We start from the raw sequence: 27,611 nt of genomic DNA on the forward strand, positions 1-27,611 counted from the left end.
GGGGTCAAAGTAACAGACCGAGCAGCCACACCCCCATTCCCTTCTGTTTGTCTTGCCCTTACAGCAGCTGCTCACATTGTAATCCTTGAACTGATCCTGGCTCTGCTGCTCAGGGAATTTAGACAGTACCTTGTAGGGGAAAAGGATCAGTTGGTACCTTGCAGCTCCTAAGGCAAATGCTGAATGAGTTTTCAGAGGATAAATGCCTGCCTGAAAATGCACTCACTAACAAAGCCACTCAGCAGAAATGCTGCTTTGCCCAAGAAGAGATTCACACCAGAGGCACAGAGTGGATGCAGCTCCCTAGCAGAGTTCCAGACAAAATAAGCACCTTGTACATGTGTAGCAAGATGCTATAGACATCAAACCTGATTCTGATCTAACTTACACAAGTGTAAATCAGGAATCCACACAATGTTTCAAATTCAGAGGAGACATGATGGTGCTGGAATAAATTAAATCCTGATAAATCAGCATAAATGAGTGCAAGGGAGCATAAGTGAATGTAACTTAAATACTGAGGGGGTAGAAGGGAAAGATTGTTGCAGAAAAAGCAACAAACTGGAAGATGTTAGATAAAGAAGGAAAGGCTTAGTCCACAAAGTATATACATTGCATTCATAAAACACAGCAACTAGAAATACCTGTTTCAGGTGAAAGTATTCAGCTGGCTCCCAAATGCTGAGAGGCCTAGTTCCACTCTGTTATGTCAATGGCAAAACTTTTACTAGCTTCAGTGGGACCAGGACCTGTTCCCTGGTTTGATATTCCATGTTTTGGTGCTGTGCAGAGGTAACTCTGAAATAAAAATCAAGTCTGAATTGTAAAGCTTAGTAAGAAACTTTTTTTTTCTGTCAAGACCCTTTAAAGTACCTGTTTCAAATCTTTCATATACATTTAGGTTTATGATACTTATACATGTCTGTAAAAACAGATATTTATTTAGGATACAATTGAGTTAAATTTTTATTCAGTAACTCTCAGGAAAAATATCTTTTATTACAGGGTAAAACCTTGGGTAAAATTATACCAGTTGCAATAAAGCAGCAAGATCATTAACATGTTACAATTTCCCAGAGATTTGTGCAACTTGAACCTTCAAGCTCTGTATTGTTAGTATTCTATTACAATTGGTACTGTGGTCACTGCAACTGGTTGAGTCACTAACCATGTAACACTTCCTTTTACCAACCTCACTGAAAAGCAAACAAAGGAGAGAGTCTATTGTGCGGTTATTGTCAAATATATTAAATAAAGCTTTGATTACTTTTTGCCTCTTCCTGGTTGCCACACAAGTCCTTACAGAAGCCCCAGAGACTCTTTCACAGACCTCTTATCCTTTAATTGGCCCATTATCAGTGCAACTAAGGACAGTTGGACAGGACTGCATTCAGAACCTATCGAATTCATAGGCCTCCTATGTGCTCACTTTCTAAATACACTGGCCCTGATTCACCACTACCTCCAAACTCCACTTCTACATAGTAGAGAGTGGTGGCAGTAAGAAGATGGCTTTGGCTCCCTCATTTTTGGCCACCCAGACATAATAGAAGTTAGAAAGCCTTACCTAGCAGGAGGAGTTGATGTTCATCAGTCTACTGTCCTGAGCCTACAAACACATTTGTAGGTGAATAACGTCACACACAAGTAGTTTTGCTGACTTCAGTGGGACAACTCATATGCTGAGAGGGAACTCAGATATGAAAGTGTTGGCAGGATCAAGGCCTAAATCATTTCTTCTGTGCTCTACCCTATAATTTTAACATGCTGCCACTGCAGCTTGGCCTTCCATTGTTTTATTATTAATTATTATTATTATTAATTATTATTTTCAGAGTATTAGCACATAGGTTAGTGTCCATCATTCAGCGTTTTTCATCTGTGCAAGAAAGGAAAGTCAGATTGCTACCTACTTACATCCAGTCTCCCAGCACTAAACATGTATAATGCCCTACCACTCATTAAGGTGTTAATGTAAATCCCAAATGTCCTCCTGTTCGTCAGTGTATCTCTTGGGAGTTAAGTAATCAAAATATCTGGTGATTAAAATGCCACTGGAAGTGACTTGACTATATTAGTGACCGGGGAAATTAGTCTATTTGAAAGTGTATTAAACAAATTTAGTGTTGGTTAGAGTATGTGTGTGGGTATGAGCATGCACACTGATAGAGCACATAAATAAAGCAAGAAGAAAGGAACGCGATTGTTTTTGTTACTGGCAATAAATTCCAAAATATCAGAGGCTTAAAAATGCCAGTAAAGACTCTTCACTAGGCCATTTTAACAGCTTTCATCACAACAATAGTTGTATTATGAGCCTGACATTCCTCAGAGGCATGGGAAACCAGATCCCATAATGATCTTATGAACAAGGAAAGGTTTGGTACCTGCAGTGCCACACCTAATTCAATAAATTAAAAAAGTTAAACTATTAGTTAAAAAACAAGTATAGCAAACTATTACCTTTATATACTCCAGAATATATAAATAGACTCAACTTAGTCTGGATATTAAGAGTAAATTATAATAGTATTGTGCTGGAAGGTGTTAATTGTGCCCAACAAATAGGTCTTTGATCTAAAAACAAATCACATACCTGGTTAAAGCAGTTTGGTGTGTTAAGCATCTTTCTTTCAGATTAATTGGAAGGATCAATTCAATGCCCCTTCATGTAGTGTTAACTGGAAACAAAAGGAGATTGCTGTCCAGGCCATAGGACACATCGCAAAGCCAGAGCAGGGCTAAGCCATGTGGTCTGAGGGATTTCCCTGGGACTGGTGCCAAATGCAGGAGCGAGGAGGTTGTTTGGAAAGAGGGGTGAGTGGATGGGAGGGTTTGTTAGAGGCAGAAAGCCAGCGGGGAGGGACGTGGTCATGAACATGACCCTGAGAGGGAGCAGAGAGACAGAACTCCTTGGGCACAGAACTGCCTGGAAGGGCAGACTCAAAAATAGTGAGCAAGGAAACAGCTTGCCGTTGTTTCTACCGTGTTCAGCAGAAAAGGACTTTGTGTGTATTCTTTGTAAACAAACAGAATTGCGCCAAAGAATATACATGACTCGTCATTGATTTCTCCTCCTAGAGGAAACAATCCCACAAGGCCCCACATATTGGCTAACCATTTGAGCCAAAAAAGGCAACAGTGCTAACGTGACCAGAAAGAAAATACACGATGTTTCTTTTATACTTAGAAAATAAAATTACAGATTAATTTGGAGGTGTAGACATTTAGGTATATGTTACCTTTCCTTGATTTTGTAACCTTTCTATGTACTGTACTTTTTTTTCCCAAAGTGGGACTATTCCCATCTACCACCAGCACAGCACTATTCCCATCTACCACAGCACTAGATATTGTCATTCAGCACTGAGTTAGGACTGTGTCCTGACCATAGACACAAACCACAGATAACCCTCAAGTATGAACACAATCTCACCTATTTTATAGCCCCATGCTAACCTAATCTGCATTGAAACTTGGGTTGTACCTCTGGCATATTTATTACCAAAGGTCATTGCAGAACTTTAGCATACACTTTGCAAACACCACATTCATATATTTTTGAACATTTTCCATTTCTCCTCAGTTTTCTTTCCTTGCATTGCCCTATTGAAAAATAAAAATGAAAACAAACGTTGCTGACTATAGGGAAGCTGATGCAGCGGGAATGTGCAAGATTTTGACAAGGTAGTTCAGACCAAGAAGAGGTCAAAATTTTTTTGTTAAACTGAAAGTGAAACATTTTTGTTTCAAAAATAAAAGTTTGAGTCATTCTCTAACTACTGTAAGTAAGCAGTGTTTGACCAGTGCACTAAGCATTAGTACTCCAGTGATGCTAAATAAACAACATGCCATATTAGATACATAGAAGAAAATTACAACCATGCTATCTCCTGGATTTCCCCACCTACACTGAATAAATATGAATTACAGGTTGGTTCCTGCACTACAGGTGGACCTGTGGCAGCCCAGCAGCGTCTTCCACATCTCAGAGGGTACAGTCACAGATGTACATGTTCCAGGGAACAGTTCACAAATTCTGCTACCCTACCTGCAACAAGCAAACATCAAATACACGTAAGCTTCCATTTCACTTTCTGCGAGTTATTCTGGTGGAACGTGGGATCTGACCTCTACTGCAGGTTTATGTCTATAATACCAAGCTTGTTTCAGCACAGCATATTTTCAATTTGTCTCACAGGTAGCTAGATATTCACAACAAGACAGTCATTTTATGGAATAACAGAGTCTCCCACAGGCAAACAGTTTAATTAAATGGCCTCCTTTGGAGTGCAGACCAGTGTGTCTGGAATGCATGTCAAATTGTATCTGTTGTGAGAAAGATGGTAATTACTGCTCCTGTTCTATAGTCTGTTTTGCTTGTACATACACTTAACAGGAGCTGGGTTTGCTTATAAGTATACTGTAAATGAGAGCGCTCACATGCTTCATTAATTATATAAAGGAATGCACTGATTTGTTTTATAACTCTCTGTTCTGGTCACAAAACATAGGTCACGTAGAACAAAGACTGAATAAGCATCACATCCCACATAAATGTTTTTAAGTATTCAGGAATGTTTCAAATTGTATTGATCATACTCTTCATGTAGAGAGAAAGGGTGATCGTGTGGTTAATGTCTTGATTCAGCAAGGCATCTAAGTTAATATATGTAACGTTAAGCACATGAGGAGCCCTCCTGAAGCCCATAGACTACTCACATTCTTAAGCATGTGCGTAAGTAATTTGTTGAATCACATCCTTTATGGGGTAATTGTACTTATCTCAGTGTGGATAAAACATTAATGTTTGTAAAGTATACAAACGAAGTGGTATGCTTTGACTGGAAGTCACTCTCAGTATGATTATTTCTTATAGATTGCAATGATCTCAAATTACTAAATTTGTAGTCCTCAAAATAAAAGCAAATATAAAACAATTAAGTATGTAGGGCTAGTAGCCCAAGATCAAAGCTGTTTTGCTATGGGCCCTACATTATGGCAATTTTGCTTGCATTTAAAAATGAGATGATTATGTGATATTTTTACACTTATGTTTAACTTTTATGTTACATTTTTGTACAGGAATTGACATGTCCAGTTTCTTGCATTCATATCGCTGCTGCTGTTCCTTGTCTCAACAAAAGTCTATAAAAAGGATGGCACAAGTGTTGTCATCGTCATCAAAAAATACTTTAAAAACATTATTAATGTTGCAAAATCAAGCACTCAGAAGTTAGGAAACACCAGAATTAAGGCTGCCTGTGCAACCTTAATTCATCCCTTCTGCATATGCATTATGATAGAGTCTTTAATTACATAGAAATGTAGGGCTGGAAAGGACCTCTAAAGATTATCTAGGCCAGCCCCCTATGCTGAGGCAGGACCAAGTAGACTTAGACCATGCCTGATAGGTGTTTGTCCGACCTGTTCTTTAAAACCTCCTATGACAGGAATGCCACAATATCCCTTGGGAGCCTTTTCCAGTGCTTACCTATCCTTATAGTTAGAAAGATTTTCCTAACATCTAACCTAAATCTGCCTTGCTGCAAATTAAACCCACTACTTCTTGCCCTACCTTCAGTGGACATGGAGGACGATTGGTCACTGTAAAGAGCCCTTAAGATATTGGAAGACTATCAGGTGCCGCCTCTGTCTTCTTTTCTCCAAATTAAACATATCCAGTTCTTTTACCCTTTCCCTGTAGGTCAGGTTTTCTAAATCTTTTATCATTTTGTTGCTTTGCATTCTGGACTCCCTCCAGTTTGCTCACATCTTTCTTAAAATGTGGCACCCAGAACTGGACACAGTATTCCATCAGTGCTGAGTAGAGTGGGACAATTACCTCCCATGTCTTACATATTATACTCCTTAAACACACCCAGAACTATATTAGTCTTTTTCACAACTGCATCACATTGTTGGCTCATATTCAATTTGTGATCCACTATAACCTCCAGATCCTTTTCATCAGGACTACCACCGTGCCATTTTTTCCAAATTTTGTAGTGATTACATAATATTTTTCCACAGGACCCCAGCCTCATTCAGTCTAGAGGATGGACAGTGCTCACTTAATGAGCAGCTATTCAATATTTGATTCAATTAAGAACCTAATTTGTTCCCCTTGTTACTTCCCTTCCCAGTTCTCACTCCCAATCTCCTTGTGCAACTAGTCCTAGCCTCCCGCATCCCCCACAGGCCCCCATTCCTAGTGTCCTCACCCCCATCCATCCTAGTTTATCTACATCCACCAGCCCGCAGTCCCAGTCTCTTTGCCCAACCAGTCCCAGTCTTTGGACCATTCAGCAGCAAAGCTCTATGAAATCTCTACTTAGCATGTATGAAATGATACTTTTTCAAAAGGTTTATAACTTGGCCTAAATTGGGCAGATTTTCATGGAAACCTCAAAAGGCACATCCCTGATACACAAGTCACCCAAATGCCAGATATCAAGTCCCTGCTCCAAAGCAGGCAGGCAGGCCAGATTTTTTTTTAACATGGTATAAAAAAACTTGGTATAACAATGTATTTGACACTAGTCTGATTCTAAGAATCAGCTTAACTGTTCTGGGTGAAACTTTCTAAAAATATTCAGCCTGAGGCAGACACCTGACATGTAAAATTTCAACCAGAACAGTTAAAATTTGTCAAAAATATAAGCAAGTGAAAACAAAGTCTTATAAAACAAAGGGACATGTCAGGCAACTTTAATAGGCGGTGAGCAAGAACGCTGTTTGATCGCCTGGTTGTCGATAAACCCTCAATGTTTAGTAGTAAGACTTGGAGTGCGGGCCTAATGGTATGGAAGCTGTGAGATTGCTCATTCTTAGAGTAACTGGAGGTGGCAATACCAGGATTCTTCAAGTATGAGCATGCAGAATTTGGCTTGCTAGGAGGATCATTAGCTTTCCTGGACTGCGCTGGGTACTGACAGGTGGCACAACAAGAACGCAGATCCATTGCCGCCCAGTGGTTCAGTTCTTAACTGATTCTGAACTGGCCAAGGCCTCTGTGCAGCAGCCAGCACTGCTGGGGTCTTCAAGACAACCCAAGCTGCAGCTGCTGCGCATATCAAACAATAATACTCATTGTTGAGAAGTGCCCATTAGCCAAATTCAGCAGTGAGTTCCGAGAGTTCCACTTGGCCACTAAGAATGCTATTGTTTGGCTCAGCAAATGTGCAAATAAATAGGCAGTATTACCATCCCCATCTATAATACATAGTTTTATCTGACCCTTGAATTTACCAAACTCTTATTTAGCTAGCAATAAGACGGCCATGAAAACAGGCTGTCATAAATATAAAGGGAAGGGTAACCACCTTTCTGTATACAGTGCTATAAAATCCCTCCTGACCAGAGGCAAAACCCTTTCACCTCTAAAGGGTTAAGAAGCTAAGGTAACCTCGCTGGCACCTGACCCAAAATGACCAATGAGGGGACAAGATATTTTCAAATCTGGAGGGGGGGGTGGGACAAAGGGTTTGGTCTGTCTGTGTAATGCTTTTGCCGGGAACAAATCAGGAATATAAGCCTTAAAACTCCTGTAAAGTTAGTAAGTAATCTAGCTAGAACATGTGTTAGATTTTCTTTTGTTTAATGGCTTGTAAAATAAGCTGTGCTGGAGGGAATGTATATTCCTGTTTTTGTGTCTTTTTGTAACTTAAGGTTTTGCCTGGAGGGATTCTCTATGTTTTGAATCTGATTACTCTGTAAGGTATTTACCATCCTGATTTTACAGACGTGATTCTTTTACCTTTTCTTTCATTAAAATTCTTCTTTTAAGAACCTAATTAATTTTTCATTGTTCTTAAGATCCAAAGGTTTGGGTCTGTGTTCACCTGTTCCAATTGGTGAGGATTATTATCAAGCCTTCCCCAGGAAAGGGGGGTGTAGGGCTTGGGGGGGATATTCTGGGGGAAGATGTCTCCAAGTGGTCTCTTTCCCTGTTCTTTGTTTAAAATGCTTGGTGGTGGCAGAATACTGTTCAAGGACATGGCAAAGCTTGTACCTTGGGAAAGTTTTTAACCTAAGCTGGTAAAAATAAGCTTAGGGGGTCTTTCATGCAGGTCCCCACATATGTACCCTAGAGTTCAGAGTGGAGAAGGAACCTTGACACAGGCTATGCACCAGATCATCTTTTACTGAAGAGGCTCTGTCACAGGGGCCACCACACCAGGGCACCATCAAGCAGCTAACCTCTGCAATACAGGCAAGTCCTGCCTCAATTTCTCCTTCTTCAGTCCCTGTGGTCACTCGAGGTGCCCATCCTTTCTGCCACAGACTAGTGGCTATATCACTGCCCAGGAAAGGAATGAGGTCTCTCTCAGAGTCTAATAAAAGCCCTATTTCCAAGCATCATTTGTTAATATAAGTGCATCCATTCACAGGACTCTCAATGTGAAACAGTTCACAAACCCCCAAATAGCTCCTGCAAGTGGGTTTCCCATAGTGTTCCATACCCCAGGCCGCCTTTGCCCATGAATCCAATCCCTGCTTCTTCAGATATATGTTATGTTCAGCCTGGCCTTATATGTTCAGCCTGGCCTTAGCTGAGTCGGATCTTCCCTTTTAACTAGGGGCTGCTACATGAGCCTTTCAGTCCCTGGGATTCCCTAGCTCCAGCCAGCCCTGTCCCACCAATTCTCTCCAGTTCTTTCTCTGCACCAGCTCTTCCCCACAGCAGCTCCCAACTCTTGCTCTGTAAGGGGTTTATACAGCTTGCTCCAGAGAATCTTCTTCATCTCTTCCACTCCTTCTTCCTCCTCCCACCGCTTCCTGTTTCTTCTTCCTCCTTGTCCTAACCAGTGTCTGAGGAGTTATAGATACCAGGTGCCTTCTATGAGATCCCACTTGCAAGCGGCTAATAAATCACAGGGGAACTTGATCTGTTCCCTCTGAAAGGGACCAGTCACCTTGTGATAGGCTCCTGTACCTGTAGTGTCTAGGTTGACTATTCAGTCCCTGACATCCACTTGCAATTGAAGTTAGAGCCCTGGGCCACAATAAGTAAACATAGTATGTGCTCACTGAAAGTAAATAAGAGACCCTATAGTATATTCTCATTCTGAGCCACAGAAATCTATACATGGGGAGTTATGTTTAAATCTACACACTTCAAGATGATCAAATAGGACTTGATCGTGAAAGGACTTGATCCTGAACATTCTACCCAGGATTCAGCAGAGCACTTAAGTATGTGCTTAACTTTAACATGTGAGTAACCCCACCAACTTCAGCTGGATCACTCACATGCTTAAAGTTAAGCACATGCTTAAGTGCTTTGTTGGCCTGGGCTCAGAGTGCTCAGAAAATCAAGGCTATAGCCCTGTGTCATAAATATAAAGGGAAGGGTAAACCCCTTTAAAATCCCTCCTGGCCAGAGGAAAAATCCTCTCACCTGTAAAGGGTTAAGAAGCTAAATGTAACCTCGCTGGCACCTGACCAAAATGACCAATGAGGAGATAAGATACTTTCAAAAGCTGGGAGGAGGGAGAGAAACAAAGGGTCTCTGTCTGTCTATATGCTGCTTTTGCCGGGGATAGAACAGGAATGGAGTCTTAGAACTTTTAGGAAGTAATCTAGCTAGGTATGTGTTAGATTATGATTTCTTTAAATGGCTGAGAAAAGAACTGTGCTGAATAGAATGACTATTTCTGTCTGTGTGTAACTTAAGGTTTTGTCTAGAGGGATTCTCTATGTTTTGAATCTAATTACCCTGTAAGGTATCTACCATCCTGATTTTACAGAGGGGATTACTTTACTTCTATTTACTTCTATTTCTATTAAAAGTCTTCTTGTAAGAAAACTGAATGCTTTTTCATTGTTCTCAGATCCAAGGGTTTGGGTCTGTGGTCACCTATGCAAATTGGTGAGGATTTTTACCAAACCTTTCCCAGGAAGTGGGGTGCAAAGGTTGGGAGGATTTTGGGGGGAAAGACGTGTCCAAACTACGTTTCCCAGTAAACCCAGTTAGAGTTTGGTGGTGGCAGTGGATATTCCAAGGACAAAGGATAAAATTAATTTGTACCTTGGGGAAGTTTTAACCTAAGCTGGTAAAAGTAAGCTTAGGAGGTTTTCATGCAGGTCCCCACATCTGTACCCTAGAATTCAGAATGGGGGAGGAACCTTGACACCCTGGAATTTATTTTAACATGTATGACTGAAGAGATGCCTTCAGTCATAATTATATATATATATATATATATATATATATATTACTTCCCTGAGATATTTATTTGAAGAACATAGATCATAATTACTTTGGTACACATATTGATATGCTGATTACATATTAAAGTGATATAGTTAGTAGTTTATGAAGTTAGTAAATAGAGCATTTCTTTTTTCTGCATTAATCATTGATGCTTTAAGAATTAAAAAGATTGAGCATCACCCTCATTTTATACAAATGACGCCTGGGGACATTAATTGCAATGTTAGAGCGATTCAGTTCAAGAGAGTAGCACCATGATTTTCAAAGCCTGATTCTGTTCTTAATTTTATACTGACATATCATATCGCCACTGATTCAGCGAAGGTACTCCTGATTTAAGCTATTGTATGATCAAACTCTGGCCCTAAATGTCTGAGATCACAGCGCTCCACCGAGTCGGATCGACTTCTTTCCATGAGTTACTGACCTTTCTGGGCTATTCTTTAGTCTAGGCAGAAAAATAGAAAAGCTGTTTTCTGCATTTCTCTTTCAATACCAGCCCCCTCTTCCTGTCTATGTCTAAGTGTGTGACCGTCTATTTAGGTTACATTACGCAATTTTTGTTTCTCAGTTTTTGCTCGACACTTTTAAAATGACTGACTGCAAGATGAATATTTCATAGAAGAACTGTAGTATAACTATACACGATAAACCAAGGAAAATTTTACACATTCATTTTTGCTTTAGATGGAATATTTTCAATGCCCAAGTCTGATGTTTTCTTGTTGTTTTGTATCTGACCCCCACCCCCCGTATCTATATGTATGGTTCGGCACTTCTACATGGAGAGAAAACATAGGCATGCATATTTTACAGATTTTTTTCCAGTATAAAAGTAGGCTACAAGTGCTGCCATATAAGCATAACTTGAATACATTTAAATTAGGCTAAGTTGTTTACATCTTTCTGTTTCATTCACTTAAAAACAAGCTGCCTCTGTTTTTGAAAGCACTGTTATATTTCAAAGCAATTGGACTACTTATTTGGCAGCGTGTATTGTAATAAGCCTGCAAACTTTTATTGTTTAAAATAAAAAAGGATGATGTAACATCAGCACGATTTTACTGTGGCTTTATTTCTCTTTAAATCTGATATTTATTTTGCATCGCACTGTATTTTATTCATGCCATTTAATAATGCTGCTTTCTTTTTAATCTAGGATCATCATATCTGATCTACAGAAAGCGATAGAAAAACAAAGTGGTTTGCGATCATGTAGGAATCGTAGATCAGTACCAGGATACAACTATGAAGTGTATCACTCACTGGAAGAGGTATGTTGAAAATGAAAAGGTGTCTGTTATCTAAACTCCCATTCACTTCAGCGAGGCTAAGATTTCACCCTATCTATTTAGAAGTGTGTTCTGATCCTGATGAATAGAGATGCTAGTAAATGTTAAACGTACATATTCATTTTCTAAATGTGTTATATAAAATAAAATAAAAATATAGACCCTTTAAAGTTTGTTTTTTAATCCATTATTATTTATAATATTTTCTTTCAAGGTTTGGCATCTCAAAAAAGATATATTGGAACTGGAAAAGGTACAGAGAAGGGAACAAAAATGACCAGGAGTATGGAACAGCTTCCATACAAGGAGAGAGTAAAAAGACTGGGACTGTTCAGGTTGGAAAAGAAACAACTAAAGGGGGATATAATGGAGGTCTATAAAATTAAGAATGGTGTGGAGAAAGTGAATAAGGAAGTGTTGTTTACCCTTTCACATAACACAAGAGCTGGGGTAACCTGATTAAATTAATAGGCAGCAGGTTTAAAATAAGCAAAAGTAAGTACTACTTCATACACTGCAGAGTCAACCTGTGAAACTTGTTGCCAGGGGACCTAGTGAAAGCCAAAAGTATAACTGGGCTCAAAAAAGAATTAGGCAAATTCATGGAAGATAGGTCCATCAATGGCTTACTAGCCAAGATGGTCAGAGATGCAAATCCATGTTCTGGGTATCCCTAAACCTTTGACTGCCATAGCTGGGACTGGACAACAGAGGATGGATCACTCAATAATTGCCCTATTCCATTCATTACCTTTGAAACATCTGGTGTTGGCCACTGCTGGAAGACAGGATACTGAGCTAGGTGAACCAATAGTGTGACCCTGTAGGACTTACATTCTTATGTTCCTTTTCCTTTTTAAAAATGTAACTAATTACCTTAGAAACTTCTTTGTTTTAAACCAGACACTGTTAACATAACTTTAGTTTAAATTCTTTTGACTTCAGAGTCTGAGGGCATGGTTACTTTATTCACGTTAGAAGTCTCACTGAAGTCCACAGGTCTACTTGTGATTAAAATTTTCTCACATGCTTAAGTGTTTGCAGGATGGGGCCCAAAAGTATTCAGGTAATGGTGGTTCTACAAAGGGCCAAAGCTTGCAAGCTTTCCATGTGTCAAGGTTCCTTCCCCATTCTTTACAGATGTGGGGACCTGCATGAAAACTTTCTAAGCTTACTTTTACCAGCTTAGGTTAAAACTTCCCCAAGGTACAAACTATTTTACCCTTTGCCCTTGGACTTCCACTGCCACCACCAAACGTTTATCTGGGTTTATTTTATTAGGAAAGCGTTGTTTGGAAATGTCTTTCCCCCGCAAATCCTCCCAACCCTTGCACCCCACTTCCTGGGGAAGGTTTGGTAAAAATCCTCACCAATTTGCATAGGTGACCACAGACCCAAACCCTTGGATCTTAAGAACAATGAAAAAAACATTCAGGTCTTACAAGAAGAATTTTAATAGATAAAACAGTAAAAGAGAAGTAACAATAAAAAGAATCACCTCTGTAAAATCAGGATGGTAAATACCTTACAGGGTAATTAGATTCAAAACATAGAGAATCCCTCTAGGCAAAACCTTCAGTTACCAAAAGACACACAGACAGGAATATCCATTCTATTCAGCACAGCTTAACTTCTCAGTCATTTAAAGAAATCATAATCTAACGCATATCTAGCTAGATTACTTACTAAATTCTAAGACTCCATTCCTGTTCTGTCCCTGACAAAAGCATCACACAGACAGACTCTTTGTTTTTCCCTCCCCCCCCAGCTTTTGAAAGTATCTTGTCTCCTCATTGGTCATTTTGGTCAGGTGCCAGCAAGGTTATCCTAGCTTCTTAATGCTTTACGGGTGAGAGGATTTTTCCTCTGGCCAGGAGGGATTTTAAAGAGGTTTACCCGTCCCTTTATATTTATGACACCATGTGAAGAACTGCCACGGATTTCAGTGGACCAATAGAGAAATAAAAATAGGCACTGGTTGTATTAATTAAATTATTATTAGGAGCCAAATTCACTCTCATTCAGATGAATTATATCTTGATATCAGTAAGGTTTGTGACACAGTCCCACATGACATTCTCATAAGCAAACTAGAGAAATGTGGTCTAGATAAAATTACTATAAGGTGGATATACAACTGGTTGAAAGACTGTACTCAAAAGTAGTTATCAGTGGTTTGCTGTCAAACTGGGAGGGCATATTTAATGGGTCCTGCAGGAGTACTGTGTCCAGTACTAGTTAATATTTTCACTAATGACTTCGATAATGGAGTGGAGAGTATGCTTATAAAATGTGTGGATGACACCAAGATCTTGGAGGGGTTGCAAGCACTTTGGAAGACATGATTAGAATTCAAATGACCTTGACAAATTAGAGAATTGGTCTGAAATCAACAAGATAAAATTCAGTAAAGACAAGTGCAAAATACTTCACTTAGGAAGGAAAAATTAAACGCACAACTGCAAAATGGGTAATAACTGACTAGGCAGCAGTACTGTTGAATGGCATCTCCGGGTTATAGTGGATCACAAATTGAATGAGTGAGTCACAATGTGACACAGTTGCAAAAAAATCTAATATTATTTTGGAATGTATTAACAGGAGTGTCATATGTAAGACACAGGACATAATAGTCCCACACTATTTGGCACTGGTGAGGCCTCTGCTGGAATATGTGTCCACTCCTGGGTGCCACATTTTAGAAAATATGTGGACAAATTGGAAAGAATCTAGACAACAACAAAAATTATAACAAATTTAGAAAACCTGATCTATGAGGGAAAAACTGGGCATGTTTAGTCAGGAGAAAAGAAGACTGTGTGGGGAGCTGATAACAGTCTTCAAATATAAGAGGACAGTGATCAATTTTTCTGTACGTCCACTGAAGGTAGGACAAGAAGTAATGGGCTTAATCTGCAGCAAGGGAGATTTAGGTTAGATATTAGGAAAAACTTTCTAATTATAAAGGTTTCAGAGTAGCAGCCGTGTTAGTCTGTATCCGCAAAAAGAAAAGGAGGACTTGTGGCACCTTAGAGACTAACAAATTTATCTGAGCATAAGCTTTCGTGAGCTACAGCTCACTTCATCAGATGAGCTGTAGCTCACGAAAGCTTATGCTCAAATAAATTTGTTAGTCGCTAAGGTGCCACAAGTATGCCTTTTCTTTTTTAATTATAAAGGGTAGTTCAGGTCTGGAATCATTGTCCAAGAGAGGCTGTGGAGGTTTTTAAGAACAGGCTGGACAAATACCTGTCAGGAATGGTCTAGGTTTACTTGGTCCTGCCTCAGTGCAGGCGGCTGGCCTAGATGACCTCTCTAGATCCCCTCTAGCGCTACATTTCTGTGATTCTGTGAGTCTATGAATCTCTCACTGAAGTCAAAGGGAATGCTCTCTGAGTAATAACTTATGTATAAGCTCCAAGGTTTTAAAATTTCTGCTTATTTTCGTGTGAAAATTGTTTTTTTTTTAACTATGAGATGGCCTGTTGCTGTTGCTTCTCCTCCTCTGAAGCTATACGTGCAGAGCCTCTTCAAAATCGAGCCCTGAGACATTGAGTAGGGAGAGGAAGAAGGAAAAATCAATCCTCCCATTTGACAGTGTGCATGCAAGTACAGAACCTACTGCTGTCAGCACAGAGGGTGTTAGATAGAGCTCTGCAAAATCTACCTATTTCAGTTTGCACTAGAAACAAAACCACTGAATTCAGTTTGTGGGGATCTGTAGCTCCTGAGGTTTAGTTGAAGTATCCTATCCACTCACAGCAAAAAATGAAACTGTTGATACTAGTATCTTCTACCACTCCTCTCCCTTCTCCCAACAAGCCTATTTTCCATCTTTGCCTGATGCCATCTTCCAGAGGGGAGACTTCTTTCTCCATTCAGCACCTAATGTCTTTAGAGAATGTCCAGTTGGCCTCACATGGGGGAAGTTAGCTGGATTGCTTCCTCCATACCACTTCTTGGTGGGAGGGTCTTCAAGGTTTTCCAAGGGGGAGGTTAGTGGTCACTTTGTTGTAGTGAGGCGCCATCCAGGACAAATTAGAGGAATTAGGGAAGACTACACTTGAAGTTACTGAAGAAGCAAGGTGGGACAAAAAGGTCTAGAGCATTTATTAGAGCACAGAGATAGTACAAATGAAAGACCAAATCAAAAACCACACTAAGGGCTTAGTCATAGTAGTAAAAGTAGTAATAAAATAGCACCAATGAACCCTATTAAAAGCTCAGCCCCAGGGTGCTAGGCACTGTGCAGACATGGAACAAAGACGACTGTTCCACTCCCTTCCCCACATTGCTCACAATCTAAGTGACAGACAGGACACAACTGTAAAACAAAACATATTCTTGACAGGTCTCACTAGCCATTTTTTTCTCCCCTTCACTTTAATATCTCTTTCACAAAAATGTTAATGACTGAGGCAGCAATTTTATCTCTGTATTTTCAGATTCAAAGTTGGATGTATCATCTGAACAAAACACATTCAGATCTCGTTCATATGTTCTCTGTTGGAAAATCATATGAAGGGAGACCTCTGTTTGTACTAAAGGTAAAAATTAAATAGTTAAAGCAGTTATATCTATTTCACACAGCATATTTATATGAGAGGTTCTGAGCACCTACATCCCCTAATGAAGTCAGAGGATTTGTGGGGATTCAACACCTCTCTGGATCAGACCTTTAATAAACAATGTAATAACCTGGCAGAAAATAGTTCACACATTAGAAAGTTAAGAGCCAAATCTGCTGGCTTTACCTCTGCATATATTCTCTTTTCAATCTACTGGATTATTTGTGTGAGTAAGGCAAGTAGGATTTGGCTTTAAGGGAGTTGGAAAGATCTGAGTTTATAACTGACTTCTAGAATGAGTACCCTCAAGGATAGATGGACCACAAGAAACCCTGGAGCTCTTCTGAACATTGTGCCCCACATAATTCTTGTTGATCCGTTGATGATGAAATGATGGTATTCAATGCTCAAAATTAGCCCAGGCCTACAAAGGAAAAATTAGTACTTCTATATGTTTTCCTTGCATCCTTTCCCACTAATTTCTTAAAATTTGGTTTCACATCACATGCTGATTTCAGGAAAATCTCAAAATTATTCCTCAAACATACATTTTCCCAGCCCTGCTCCAAGTGGCATGTAAGGGCTTATTTCTTCAATATAAGAGGAGTTGATAGCTCTGACTTTTCCTGTGACTTTTTCAGTTCTCCAGTTTGTAACCTTGAAATGATCTGCATGGATGATACCTAGAATTCCCATTCCAAAGTATCAGATCTGTATCTCTTTTGTAACTGTTTACAAGAGAAGTTCAAAGTGTCTATTGTAGCTAATTAACTGTGTCCACTTCTGCTATTGCTGCTCACTAAATGTCAATAAGCACTAAGACCTGTTGTGGTAACAATGAATATTTACTTTTTTAGTTAGGTAAAAGAACACGGCCTTATAAGAGAGCTGTCTGGATAGACTGTGGCATTCATGCGAGAGAATGGATTGGTCCTGCCTTCTGCCAATGGTTTGTAAAAGAAGTAAGTGTGCTCTGCCTTACACTATTTTTGCTTTAGAGCAGTGTTTCCCAAACAGTGGGTCATGACCCACAAGTGCATTGCAGGAAGATTGTAGATGGGTCGTGGGCTCAGTGCGCAGGGGAGACCCTGGTGCAGGAGGAGTATTGGAGAGGTTGCTCACCTTGCACTCAGCCCACAACACAAAGCTGGGTGCAGTTCCCCGCTCTGGGTGTTGCGACCTGGCACGTGGGTTTGCAGCACCACTCAGATTTAGTCTGGCCACCATTCTGTCATAATGGAGGGGCAGCCAAGCCAAACCTGAGTGGGGCTGTCACCCCTTTATGCAACCCTAGACAAAGCTAGGCACACATCACAAAAACATGCCCTACGTGTATTGGCAGAGATTTGGAATAGGAGTCTATTCAGAACGCCCACACTATGGAGACTGATACGTTGGCAATGGTCCAGATAAGTCAATGCCAAGCCCAGCACTAACTTTTGTAGAGCAATCTGGCAATACCCTTGCCCTTGAAACTTAGAAACCTTGTAAAAGAGAAATTCATCCCCTGTGTAATTCAATTGGAGAGAGTGGAGTAACACCAGGGATGAATTTGATCCAAAATGATGAATTCTGGATTGTCCGAACACTCACTGTCTCATTAATTTCCCTTTGGTCCCACCCCACTCTGTTTTGTTCCCTTAACCCTTGATTTATCTGGAGTCTAAACATCACATACATACTCACAAATAAACTCCAGTTCCCTTTATCATTCTTCAAACAACGGGGCAGGGAAATTAAACCAATTAAAATTCAGCATTTCACTTGCCTGCTCCAGTACATCAGTATTCTTTTTCATGTCACCACTTACTCTCATTTTCACTCTGGGCTCAGTTCAGACATACGACAATTTTGCACGATTTTTATTTAAGGCCCAGGGTTTTACCTGCCAAACGCTAGTCACTTTGGATCAGCAAGAATTACGGAATCAAACAATGCTCAAAAATCCTTCATAAACAAACTATCCTAAACTACTGCTGTAACTTTGAATGCAAGTGTCTTCCTATAGCACACATTTTCCTCCTTCCTTGGTTCTCCTCTAAGCCCACATTGTAGCAACACTGTCTTCTCAGGAAACCTGCCTCTGGTTTTCCGACCTTGTGGTAACTCCTGATCCTGCAAGACACTACACAAAGTCAGACCCCCGCACCCATACATAGCCCTGTACACTTTAAGGGTGTATTCACTGCAGTACTACAGTTGGGCTCTTTCAGGTCTTGCCTCTACCCACCTCCCATCCACACACAATATACGCTAAACCCAAGTTTAATGATACTTCCAACCTACACCAGGTAGCTCAGTGGGGCTGTAGGCTGGAGCCCGAGAGAGGCTTTCAGTCAGGTTGGTCACCTGCCCACTTTGCAGTGAGAAAGGATGTTAAACCACCCAAGTGATGCTAATCCTCCAGTGCCTTCCCATAATTCCCCCACATACCCAGAAGGACAGACAAGTTCTCCCACAATTCACTGGGAAAGAATTATAGAAAAGCTCAGCTTACTGCAGCCATGTGCTATGGCTCAAAAAGTCCTAGTGATATACGTGAGGGAGCACAGCACCAGTGAGGACATGGTAACACAGGTATGGCTTTGCAGTGTCGCTACTCATACGCAGGCGCCAGTCACCTGAGTTTACTCTGCAGGGAAGACATACTTTAACAGGACTCTATGCTAGTATAATAGTTTGCAAGTACAGAGCAGCCTGCAGGATTGGGATCCAAGTCCCAGCCTTGAAATGAGGGAGAAGAGGGTGTAGCAAATAAGCAGTGTAAGGCACCCACTCCAGTGCCTGTCTTTTTAATTTAGTGCTTTAAATTCATTTTGCAGTTAGGAAACTAGGATAAGGTTTCTTTTAAAGTCCACAGCAGGAAGTAAAGATACATATGAATTTTCTGCCTGTTATTTGAGACCCTTGAAGACTAGACTGCTAGCATCGTTTCACTAAATATTTAACATATGCTTTCTGTGTTTAATTAAAATGTGTACAGCTCAGAATTTACTTAGAGTAAATGAATGTGTCTGTCACTCTTTCTCATGCATCGTATTTGTTCACATGCTGCATTTCCTCCATCCCCCTTCTTCAGTGCAATGTGTAATCCCAATTTTTAGAAAAGCACAACAGGAAAGGAATCCATTATAGTCATAGTTTCTGGCCGGAGTAAATGAAAACAAAAAAAATATGAACTTGAGATATTTGGATTGGGATGTCATTTTCCCAATAAATGATTAGCCATTTTAATGAGAGCTCCAGAAGCACTCCAAGTTTCAATATGCTCTCAACTCTTGGCAATTCTCTGTGTGTATGCAGCCCAGCAGCAGGCAGTCCATCCCTTCCGAAGTTCAATCTGAGTTTCGGAAAACACAGTCCATTAGGAGGCAAGTTTTCTGGACATCCATAAACTCTGTCTCACTACTGACTCCAGGCAGGAAGGGCCAGGAGAGCTCCTCCAACTAATGCAGGGATAGTGGGTCTATGCCCATCTCCCCTTAAAGGGCCAGTCACCCTGTAATAATTTGCTTTTCAGAAAACTGAGACGTTACTCTCCGTTCTTGCAAGAGCTGAGAACACGGGAGGCAGCAAGTTCAGGCCATAGCTAGGGGAGGGCGCCATAGCAACCCATGTGACCAAACAGAAACACATTGATTGGTACCAAAGGCATCTCATTCAGGCTTTCTCAGCTATGAAAAGTCAACTTGTGGAATGGAGGGTCTCTACTGAGGACCAGTTAAGGACTTATCTTTACTAGAAAATGACATTGAGCTAGAACACAACCTTGAGGAGTCCTGTTAAGTAATAAGAAAAGGAGTACTTGGGGCACCTTAGAGACTAACAAATTTATTTGATGCATCCGATGAAGTGAGCTGTCGCTCACAAAAACTTATGCTCAAATAAATTGGTTAGTCTCTAAGGTGCCACAAGTACTCCTTTTCCTTTTGCGGATACAGACTAACACGGCTGCTACTCTGAAACCTGTTAAGTAATGTGATGCTGACTACAACTTTGCTGTCATGGCACACAGGGACAAGTTGTGTTTAACATCATGCAGCTGGTTGTGAGTAAACCCCACTGGGACCAAGATTTACCCTTGACCCATTAATATAATACTAAATACAGCTTGTGGCTGTCTAGTGTGACAGCAAAGTTGTAGTTGTTTCAGAGTAGCAGCCGTGTTAACCTTTATTCGCAAAAAGAAAAGGAGTACTTGTGGCACCTTAGAGACTAACAAATTTATCTGAGCATCGGATGAAGTGAGCTGTAGCTCACGAAAGCTTATGCTCAAATAAATTTGTTAGTCTCTAAGGTGCCACAAGTACTCCTTTTCTTTTAGTCAATGTTGTGTTAGTTTAAGGTCATGTTCTAGCTCTCTAAATTTCTAGTGAACACAAGCCCTTATTGAAGATAAAAAAAAAAGGTGAAAGTCATGAATAAAAAGTCTAATCAGAGTAGATATACCAGAGTCATAATTTATGCTCCCTTTTCTAAAGCAGAAAAAATGACGACTCCTCTGAGTGTGAGGAAAAGGGGGAGAGGTGATATGTTCTGCTAGAGTGGTGTAATTCTTGGTATTATCAAGCTGCTTGCTGTTCTGTAGATAGCAAAAAGACAGATTGTTGTCATCTGCCATTTTTTGCCTTCCCCTCCCGCTTGCATTTTATCTGGAAAGGAAACAAAAATTAAACTTGTGTTCATGAAAGATGAAGTATTCATTTATTATAATTTATTTTAGTATTAAAGTGTTGTCATAAAACATTATTGTGAGGTACCCTTTCAGTATGTTTCTGTGTGTACCCTTAAATTCTCAGTAAAGTGGCTGTCACAGTCAATGCACGTTAGGGCTCAGCCCTGTGCCAATTAGGCACATATCTGCATTGGGCAGATGTTGGAGGAATTCTGCCTAAAGGAGGTATAATTTCTCCTGGAGCTCTATAGTAGACTGGGAAAGCATGACTGCTGCTACACCTCTGCAGAGGTTGCAGCATATTCCACTCTGCCCACCTAGTCATGGCCCTGCCTCCTCTCCAAATCTCTCCCTTTGGGGCGTCTTGTGCCCTATGGAGCACACAGACCGCAGGTGGGTTGCAGTTGAACCTGGCTGCATAAGATGGTGGATTTTCGCACCCTTCCTGCCTGCCCTGCTTATACTAGGCAGCCAGACACAATCTAGTCCTTAACAATACTAGAGAATAAGCAACACTGTTCTATGTATTTAAGATGCTAAATATTCAGATATTTATTTATATTAATATGCACTAGAGACCACAGGCAGCTGCAGATTGCTGCTGATCAGAGAATGCCTCTCCTTGCCTGAGTCGGTCTCCTTTGTGTAAAGATGGTCCCACGCTACACAGCTTGGGATGTTTTCCTCTAAAAATTTGGTGCAGGCCCACGCCTACCTTTTTGAAATAAATACTGTTCTTTTTTTTTTTATTGGGAAAGGCTGTTCTAAATGGGGGGGGGGTGCGCACATGCACACACGTTTCTGGCCTTTGTTATACAGATCAGAGTAGATAATCATAAATGATCTCTCTTCTGGCTTTACTCTGAATATTTTTTTCTATTTGAAAATACTTATATCACAAAACCTCAGCCAAATCTAATACTCAGAAGTCGCCTGGATGTGTATCCCGGCCTGATCCCGCAAATACTTGCTACTAGCCTTGAGTGCAAGTGGATTTCCATGGAGCTAATCTCTGTGCGGGTAGCATGGGTTTGCAGGATCATGACCTAATTATGAGTGGTTTCAGAGTAACAGCCGTGTGTGAAGTGAGCTGTAGCTCACAAAAGCTCATGCTCAAATAAATTGGTTAGTCTCTAACGTGCCACAAGTCCTCCTTTTCTTTTTGCTAATTATGAGTGTAATTTTAATGGATAAACTCTTAAGCAAATGATAAGAGGTTAAGTGCAGTACCTTCCTGTCACCACGATGAGGCATGTGATGACTGAGGCATTGTTTTATAAATAGCTGTGGAAAGCATTCCTATGCTTTTAATGGTGTTTCTCTTTTGGTCCATAGTGAGTCCAGTTTTGTTCAACAAGAAAAACGTTTAAAGTATTTTTTTTCCTTGCTCTGCAACAAAAAGGAGAAAATTATCTGCAGCTTCTTAGTGTAGGAAAATGTTATTTTTGTTGTGCACTTTAAACTTGTCAACTGCATCTTCATGACAACCCACAATAATCTTGTGAAGGTAAAAATTACTTCCATTCAGATTGCAGCTATTCATTTTTTTTTTACCACATGAATGCATTTTGATGAAATAGAAGTATCACTGCAGCTGTGTTGTGCCTATAGGAGGAGTTTGCCAGTGATAATCACTATTTGTAGACGTCTCTGCTATCAGTCACTCGGACACTCAAACACCAATACACACAGGGGCTTTTAAACTAGTGAGTATGGGCTTGTCTGCACTGGCAGTTTACAGCACTGCAACTTTCTCGCTCAGGGGTCTGAAAAAACACCCCCCCCCCGAGCGCAGCAAGTTTTAGCGCTGTAAAGTGCCAGTGTAGACAGTGCCCCCATGCTGGGAGCTGTGGTCCCAGTGCTGGGAGCTACGCCCCTCATGGAGGTAGGCTCTTTAGAGGGCTGGGAGCTCTCTCAGCGCTCTGCCGCGACCACACAAGCCATGTTAAAGCGCTGCCAGTGTAGACTAGCCCTGTGTTTCTCCTCAATGCATGTATTGACCTACATGAAGGGAGGGAGGACCACAGCTTACAGGATCAAAGAGTTTAGAGGAGAGACGAGGAACCCAGTCTGTGTGCACATGGCTGGAATGCGAGCTGCAGACACAGAACCTCTGTAAATACCTCTCTTAATAAAGAGACCGATTAGCTTTAGAAACATAGGAGACCACTCATCGTTGCTCAGCAGTGTCATCTGCACAGAGGAAGAATACAGTCCTATATTCCATGAGAGCTAGGGTGACCATATGTCCTGTTTCAGCCAGGACAGTCCCTTTTATAAGCCCTGTCCGACCTGTCCCGACTTTTTCGGCAAAAGAGGGAATTTGTTCCATTTGCTCTTGCCAACTGATGAAGTTGGCAAGAGCAAATGGGACAAATGCCCAATTTTGTCAAAAAAGTGGGGTGTGATACAGAGGAATGTGGGGGGGGGGCAGCAGCAATGCCAGCCCCTTGCAGACAGGGGAGGCAGGGCTCAGGAGGGCCAGGCGCGGTTCCAGGCATAAGTGACAGCCTCTTGCAGGGTTGAGGGAAGCAGAGTTCCAGCAACAAGCAACCCCAGCCTCACAGCAATGTCCCATTTCCCTTTGGGAAATACGGTCACCCTAATGAGAGCTCGTATCTGCAACTCTTACACAGAATTACACAAAATAATACTTTGCAAGTAGACCCATTGACTTCAGTGGGACTGCTCATGTGAGGGAGTACTACTTAGCATGAAAAGGACTTTAAGAATTAACTGTCAAAAGTTGGACAATTTAGACAATGAGGAAAGTAAATAAGTTATAGGTGACTGTTTATCCCCTTTACTATTAGAAGCTGTCACTGTGTCTCAACAGCAATTTGAACAGACTATGTATTCAAACTGTTGGATTGAAAGCACCTGGACAAACATTTCCTGGGGTTAACATAGCCAAAAAATAAGATTTAAGTGTCAAATTTTCCAAAGCTGGTGTCAAGGTTCCTCCCCCACTCTGAACTCTAGGGTACAGATGTGGGGACCTGCATGAAAAACCTCTTAAGCTTATCTTTACCAGCTTAGGTCAAAACTTCCCCAAGGTACAAAATATTACGCCCGTTATCCTTGGACTGGCCGCTACCACCACCAAACTAATACTGGTTACTGGGGAAGAGCTGTTTGGACGCGTCCTTCCCCCAGAAATACTTCCCAAAACCTTGCACCCCACTTCCTGGACAAGGTTTGGTAAAAAGCCTCACCAATTTGCATAGGTGACCACAGACCCAAACCCTTGGATCTGAGAACAGTGAAAAAGCATTCAGTGTTTTACAAGAAGACTTTTAATAAAAAATAGAAGTAAATAGAAATAAAGAAATCCCCCCTGTAAAATCAGGATGGTAGATATCTTACAGGGTAATTAGATTCAAAAACATAGAGAACCCCTCTAGGCAAAACCTTAAGTTACAAAAAGATACATAGACAGAAATAGTTATTCTATTCAGCACAATTCTTTTCTCAGCCATTTAAAGAAATCATAATCTAACACATACCTAGCTAGATTACTTACTAAAAGTTCTAAGGCTCCATTCCTGGTCTATCCCTGGCAGAAACCAGCATACAGACAGACAGAGACCCTTTGTTTCTCTCCCTCCTCCCAGCTTTTGAAAGTATCTTGTCTCCTCATTGGTCATTTTGGTCAGGTGCCAGCGAGGTTACCTTTAGCTTCTTAACCCTTTACAGGTGAGAGGAGCTTTCCCCTGGCCAGGAGGGATTTCAAAGGGGTTTACCCTTCCCTTTATATTTATGACACGCCCCCCAAATCTCAGCTAGGGTTACACTGGCTGGGATTTCTTCCTGGAGCTCTAGGAAAACAGAGTTAATAAGACACATGCATCTCTAAATATACTACCAAGTACATAAAGACTAACAATATTTTCCACATCTCAAGGACGATTTTAACCAGTTGATTCTGGGAAACTTTCACGGGAGAGTGCATCAGCCACTTTGTTAGAAGCTCCTGAGATGTGTTGGATGTCGAAATCAAAATCTTGGAGAGCTAAACTCCACCGAAGAAGTTTTTTGTTAGTTTCTTTGACGGTGTGAAGCCACTTTAGTGCAGCATGGTCGGTTTGCAGGTGGAAACGCCGTCCCCAAACATATGGGCGTAGCTTTTCCAGAGCGTAGACAATGGCATAACATTCTTTTTCAGTGACTGACCGGTTGCTTTCCCTCTCAGACAGTTTTTTGCTGAGAAACACTACAGGGTGGAATTCTTGATCAGGTCCTTTCTGCATTAAAACTGCTCCCACACCACGCTCGGATGCATCTGTGGTTACTAGGAACGGTTTGTCAAAGTCTGGGGCCCTTAGTACAGGGTCAGACATGAGTGTCGCTTTAAGCTTGTTAAAGGCCTTCTGACACTTTCCGGTCCACTGAACAGCATTTGGCTGTTTCTTTTTGGTTAGGTCTGTCAGTGGGGCAGCGATTTGGCTGTAGTGCAGTACAAATCGTCTGTAATAACCGGCCAAGCCTAAGAAGGATTGAACCTGTTTCTTTGACTTTGGGACAGGCCACTTTTGGATAGCATCCACTTTGGCCTGTAGGGGGCTGATAGTTCCTTGACCCACCTGGTGTCCAAGGTAAGTCACTCTGTTTAGGCCTATTTGACACTTCTTAGCCTTAACAGTTAGTCCTGCCTCCCTTATGCGCTCAAGGACTTTTTGTAGATGTTCCAGGTGGTCTGCCCAGGAATCCGAAAATATGGCCACATCGTCAAGGTAGGCGACTGCATATTCTCCTAATCCCGCTAGGAGACCATCTACAAGTCTTTGGAAAGTGGCGGGTGCATTTCGCAGCCCGAAAGGGAGTACATTAAATTCATACAGCCTGAGATGTGTGATGAAGGCTGACCTTTCCTTGGCAGATTCATCTAGCGGTACCTGCCAGTACCCCTTGGTTAAGTCCAAGGTAGAGATGAACTGGGCCCGTCCCAGTTTCTTTAATAGTTCATCTGTGCTTGGCATGGGATAGTTGTCTGGGCGAGTTACAGCATTTAGCTTACGGTAGTCCACGCAAAAACGTATTTCCCCATCTGGTTTGGGAACTAGAACCACTGGAGATGCCCATGCACTTTCAGAGGGGCGGATTACACCCATCTGTAACATATCCTGGATCTCCCGTTCTATAGCAGTTTTAGCTTGAGGAGACACCCGGTAAGGTTGGACCCTAATTGGGTGAGCATTACCTGTGTCAATGGAGTGGTATGCCCGTTCAGTCAGTCCTGGGGTGGCTGAGAACGTTGGCACGTAGCTAGTGCACAGCTCCTGGATCTGCTGTCGCTGCATACACCCAAGGGTCATGGAGAGGTTCACCTCTTCCACACCACCAGCACATTTCCCTTCGTAGTAAACACCTTCAGGCCACTCAGCGTCGTCTCCTCCCTGGGCTGTAAACTGACAAACCTTTAATTCTCTGGAATAAAAGGGCTTTAGAGAATTAATATGGTACACCTTAGGCTTTCGGTTGGAGGTGGGGAATGCTATGAGATAATTAACAGCTCCCAGGCGCTCCTGGACAGTGAATGGCCCTTCCCACGATGCTTCCATTTTATGGGCCTGGAGCGCCTTTAAGACCATGACCGGGTCTCCTACTTTGAAGGAACGCTCTCTGGCATGTTTATCATACCAGGCTTTTTGCTCTTTTTGAGCATCCTGTAAGTTTTCTCTAGCAAGGGCTAAAGAGGTTCGGAGGGTGTTTTGTAGGTTGGTTACAAAGTCCAGAATGTTAGTTCCTGGAGAAGGTGTAAATCCCTCCCATTGCTGCTTCACCAACTGCAATGGCCCCTTAACCTCACGGCCATATACAAGTTCAAATGGGGAAAACCCTAAACTGGGATGTGGTACAGCTCTGTAGGCAAAGAGCAACTGCTGCAACACTAGGTCCCAATCATTGGAGTGCTCATTTACGAATTTACGTATCATGGCCCCCAAAGTTCCATTAAACTTCTCCACCATGCCATTTGTTTGATGATGGTAAGGAGTGGCAACCAAGTGATTTACCCCATGAGCTTCCCAAAGGTTTTTCATAGTTCCTGCCAGGAAATTAGTCCCTGCATCTGTGAGGATGTCGGAGGGCCAACCTACCCTGGCAAAAATGTCTGCTAGTGCCTGACACACACTTTTAGCCCTGGTGTTGCTTAGAGCTACTGCTTCCGGCCATCGGGTGGCAAAATCCATGAAAGTCAGTATGTACTGCTTTCCTCTGGCTGTCTTTTTCGGAAAAGGACCCAGAATATCCACAGCTACTCGCTGAAATGGAACTTCAATGATGGGGAGTGGCTGGAGAGGGGCTTTGACCTGGTCTTGGGGTTTTCCCACTCTTTGGCACACCTCACAAGACTGGACATAGGTAGAAACATCCTTGCCCATTCCCTCCCAGTGGAATGATCCCCCCAAATGGTCTTTGGTCCTGTTCACCCCAGCATGGCCACTAGGGTGATCATGGGCTAAGCTCAAGAGCTTGGCCCGGTATTTAGTTGGAACTACCAACTGTCTCTGAGGATGCCAGTCTTCCTGGTGTCCCCCAGAAAGAGTTTCCTTGTATAAAAGTCCTCTTTCTACAACAAACCTGGATCGATTAGAAGAGCTGAGAGGCGGTGGGTTGCTCCGTGCCGCCGTCCAAGCTCTCTGGAGGCTTTCATCTGCTTCCTGTTCGGTCTGGAACTGTTCCCTTGATGCTGGAGACATCAGTTCCTCATGGGATTGTGGACCTAGGCTTGGTCCCTCTGGAAGCGATATAGGGGATGGAGCTGTTTCTGTTGACTGTGAACCGCTCTCCGCTGGTGCACTATGTTGGGATTCAGGCTCCGGCTGAGCCTCTTGTGTAGGGTTATCGGCTGCTGC

The 27,611-nt window shown here is 41.6% G+C and overlaps 1 protein-coding gene across 1 annotated transcript in view; it reads left to right on the forward strand.

Annotated features, from left to right (window-relative positions):
* CPA6 (carboxypeptidase A6) overlaps positions 1 to 27,611 on the forward strand; it is a 116,059-nt gene that overhangs the window by 63,725 nt on the left and 24,723 nt on the right. The window contains exons 3-6 of the mRNA XM_073329611.2: positions 3,953 to 4,077; positions 11,379 to 11,493; positions 15,957 to 16,058; positions 16,937 to 17,041. Of these exons, the coding sequence (XP_073185712.1) occupies positions 3,953 to 4,077; positions 11,379 to 11,493; positions 15,957 to 16,058; positions 16,937 to 17,041 (447 nt within the window). The remainder of the gene's footprint in view (positions 1 to 3,952; positions 4,078 to 11,378; positions 11,494 to 15,956; positions 16,059 to 16,936; positions 17,042 to 27,611) is intronic.

Source organism: Lepidochelys kempii, chromosome 2 (genome assembly GCF_965140285.1).
Source record: "Lepidochelys kempii isolate rLepKem1 chromosome 2, rLepKem1.hap1, whole genome shotgun sequence".
Classification (NCBI taxonomy): domain Eukaryota; kingdom Metazoa; phylum Chordata; order Testudines; family Cheloniidae; genus Lepidochelys; species Lepidochelys kempii.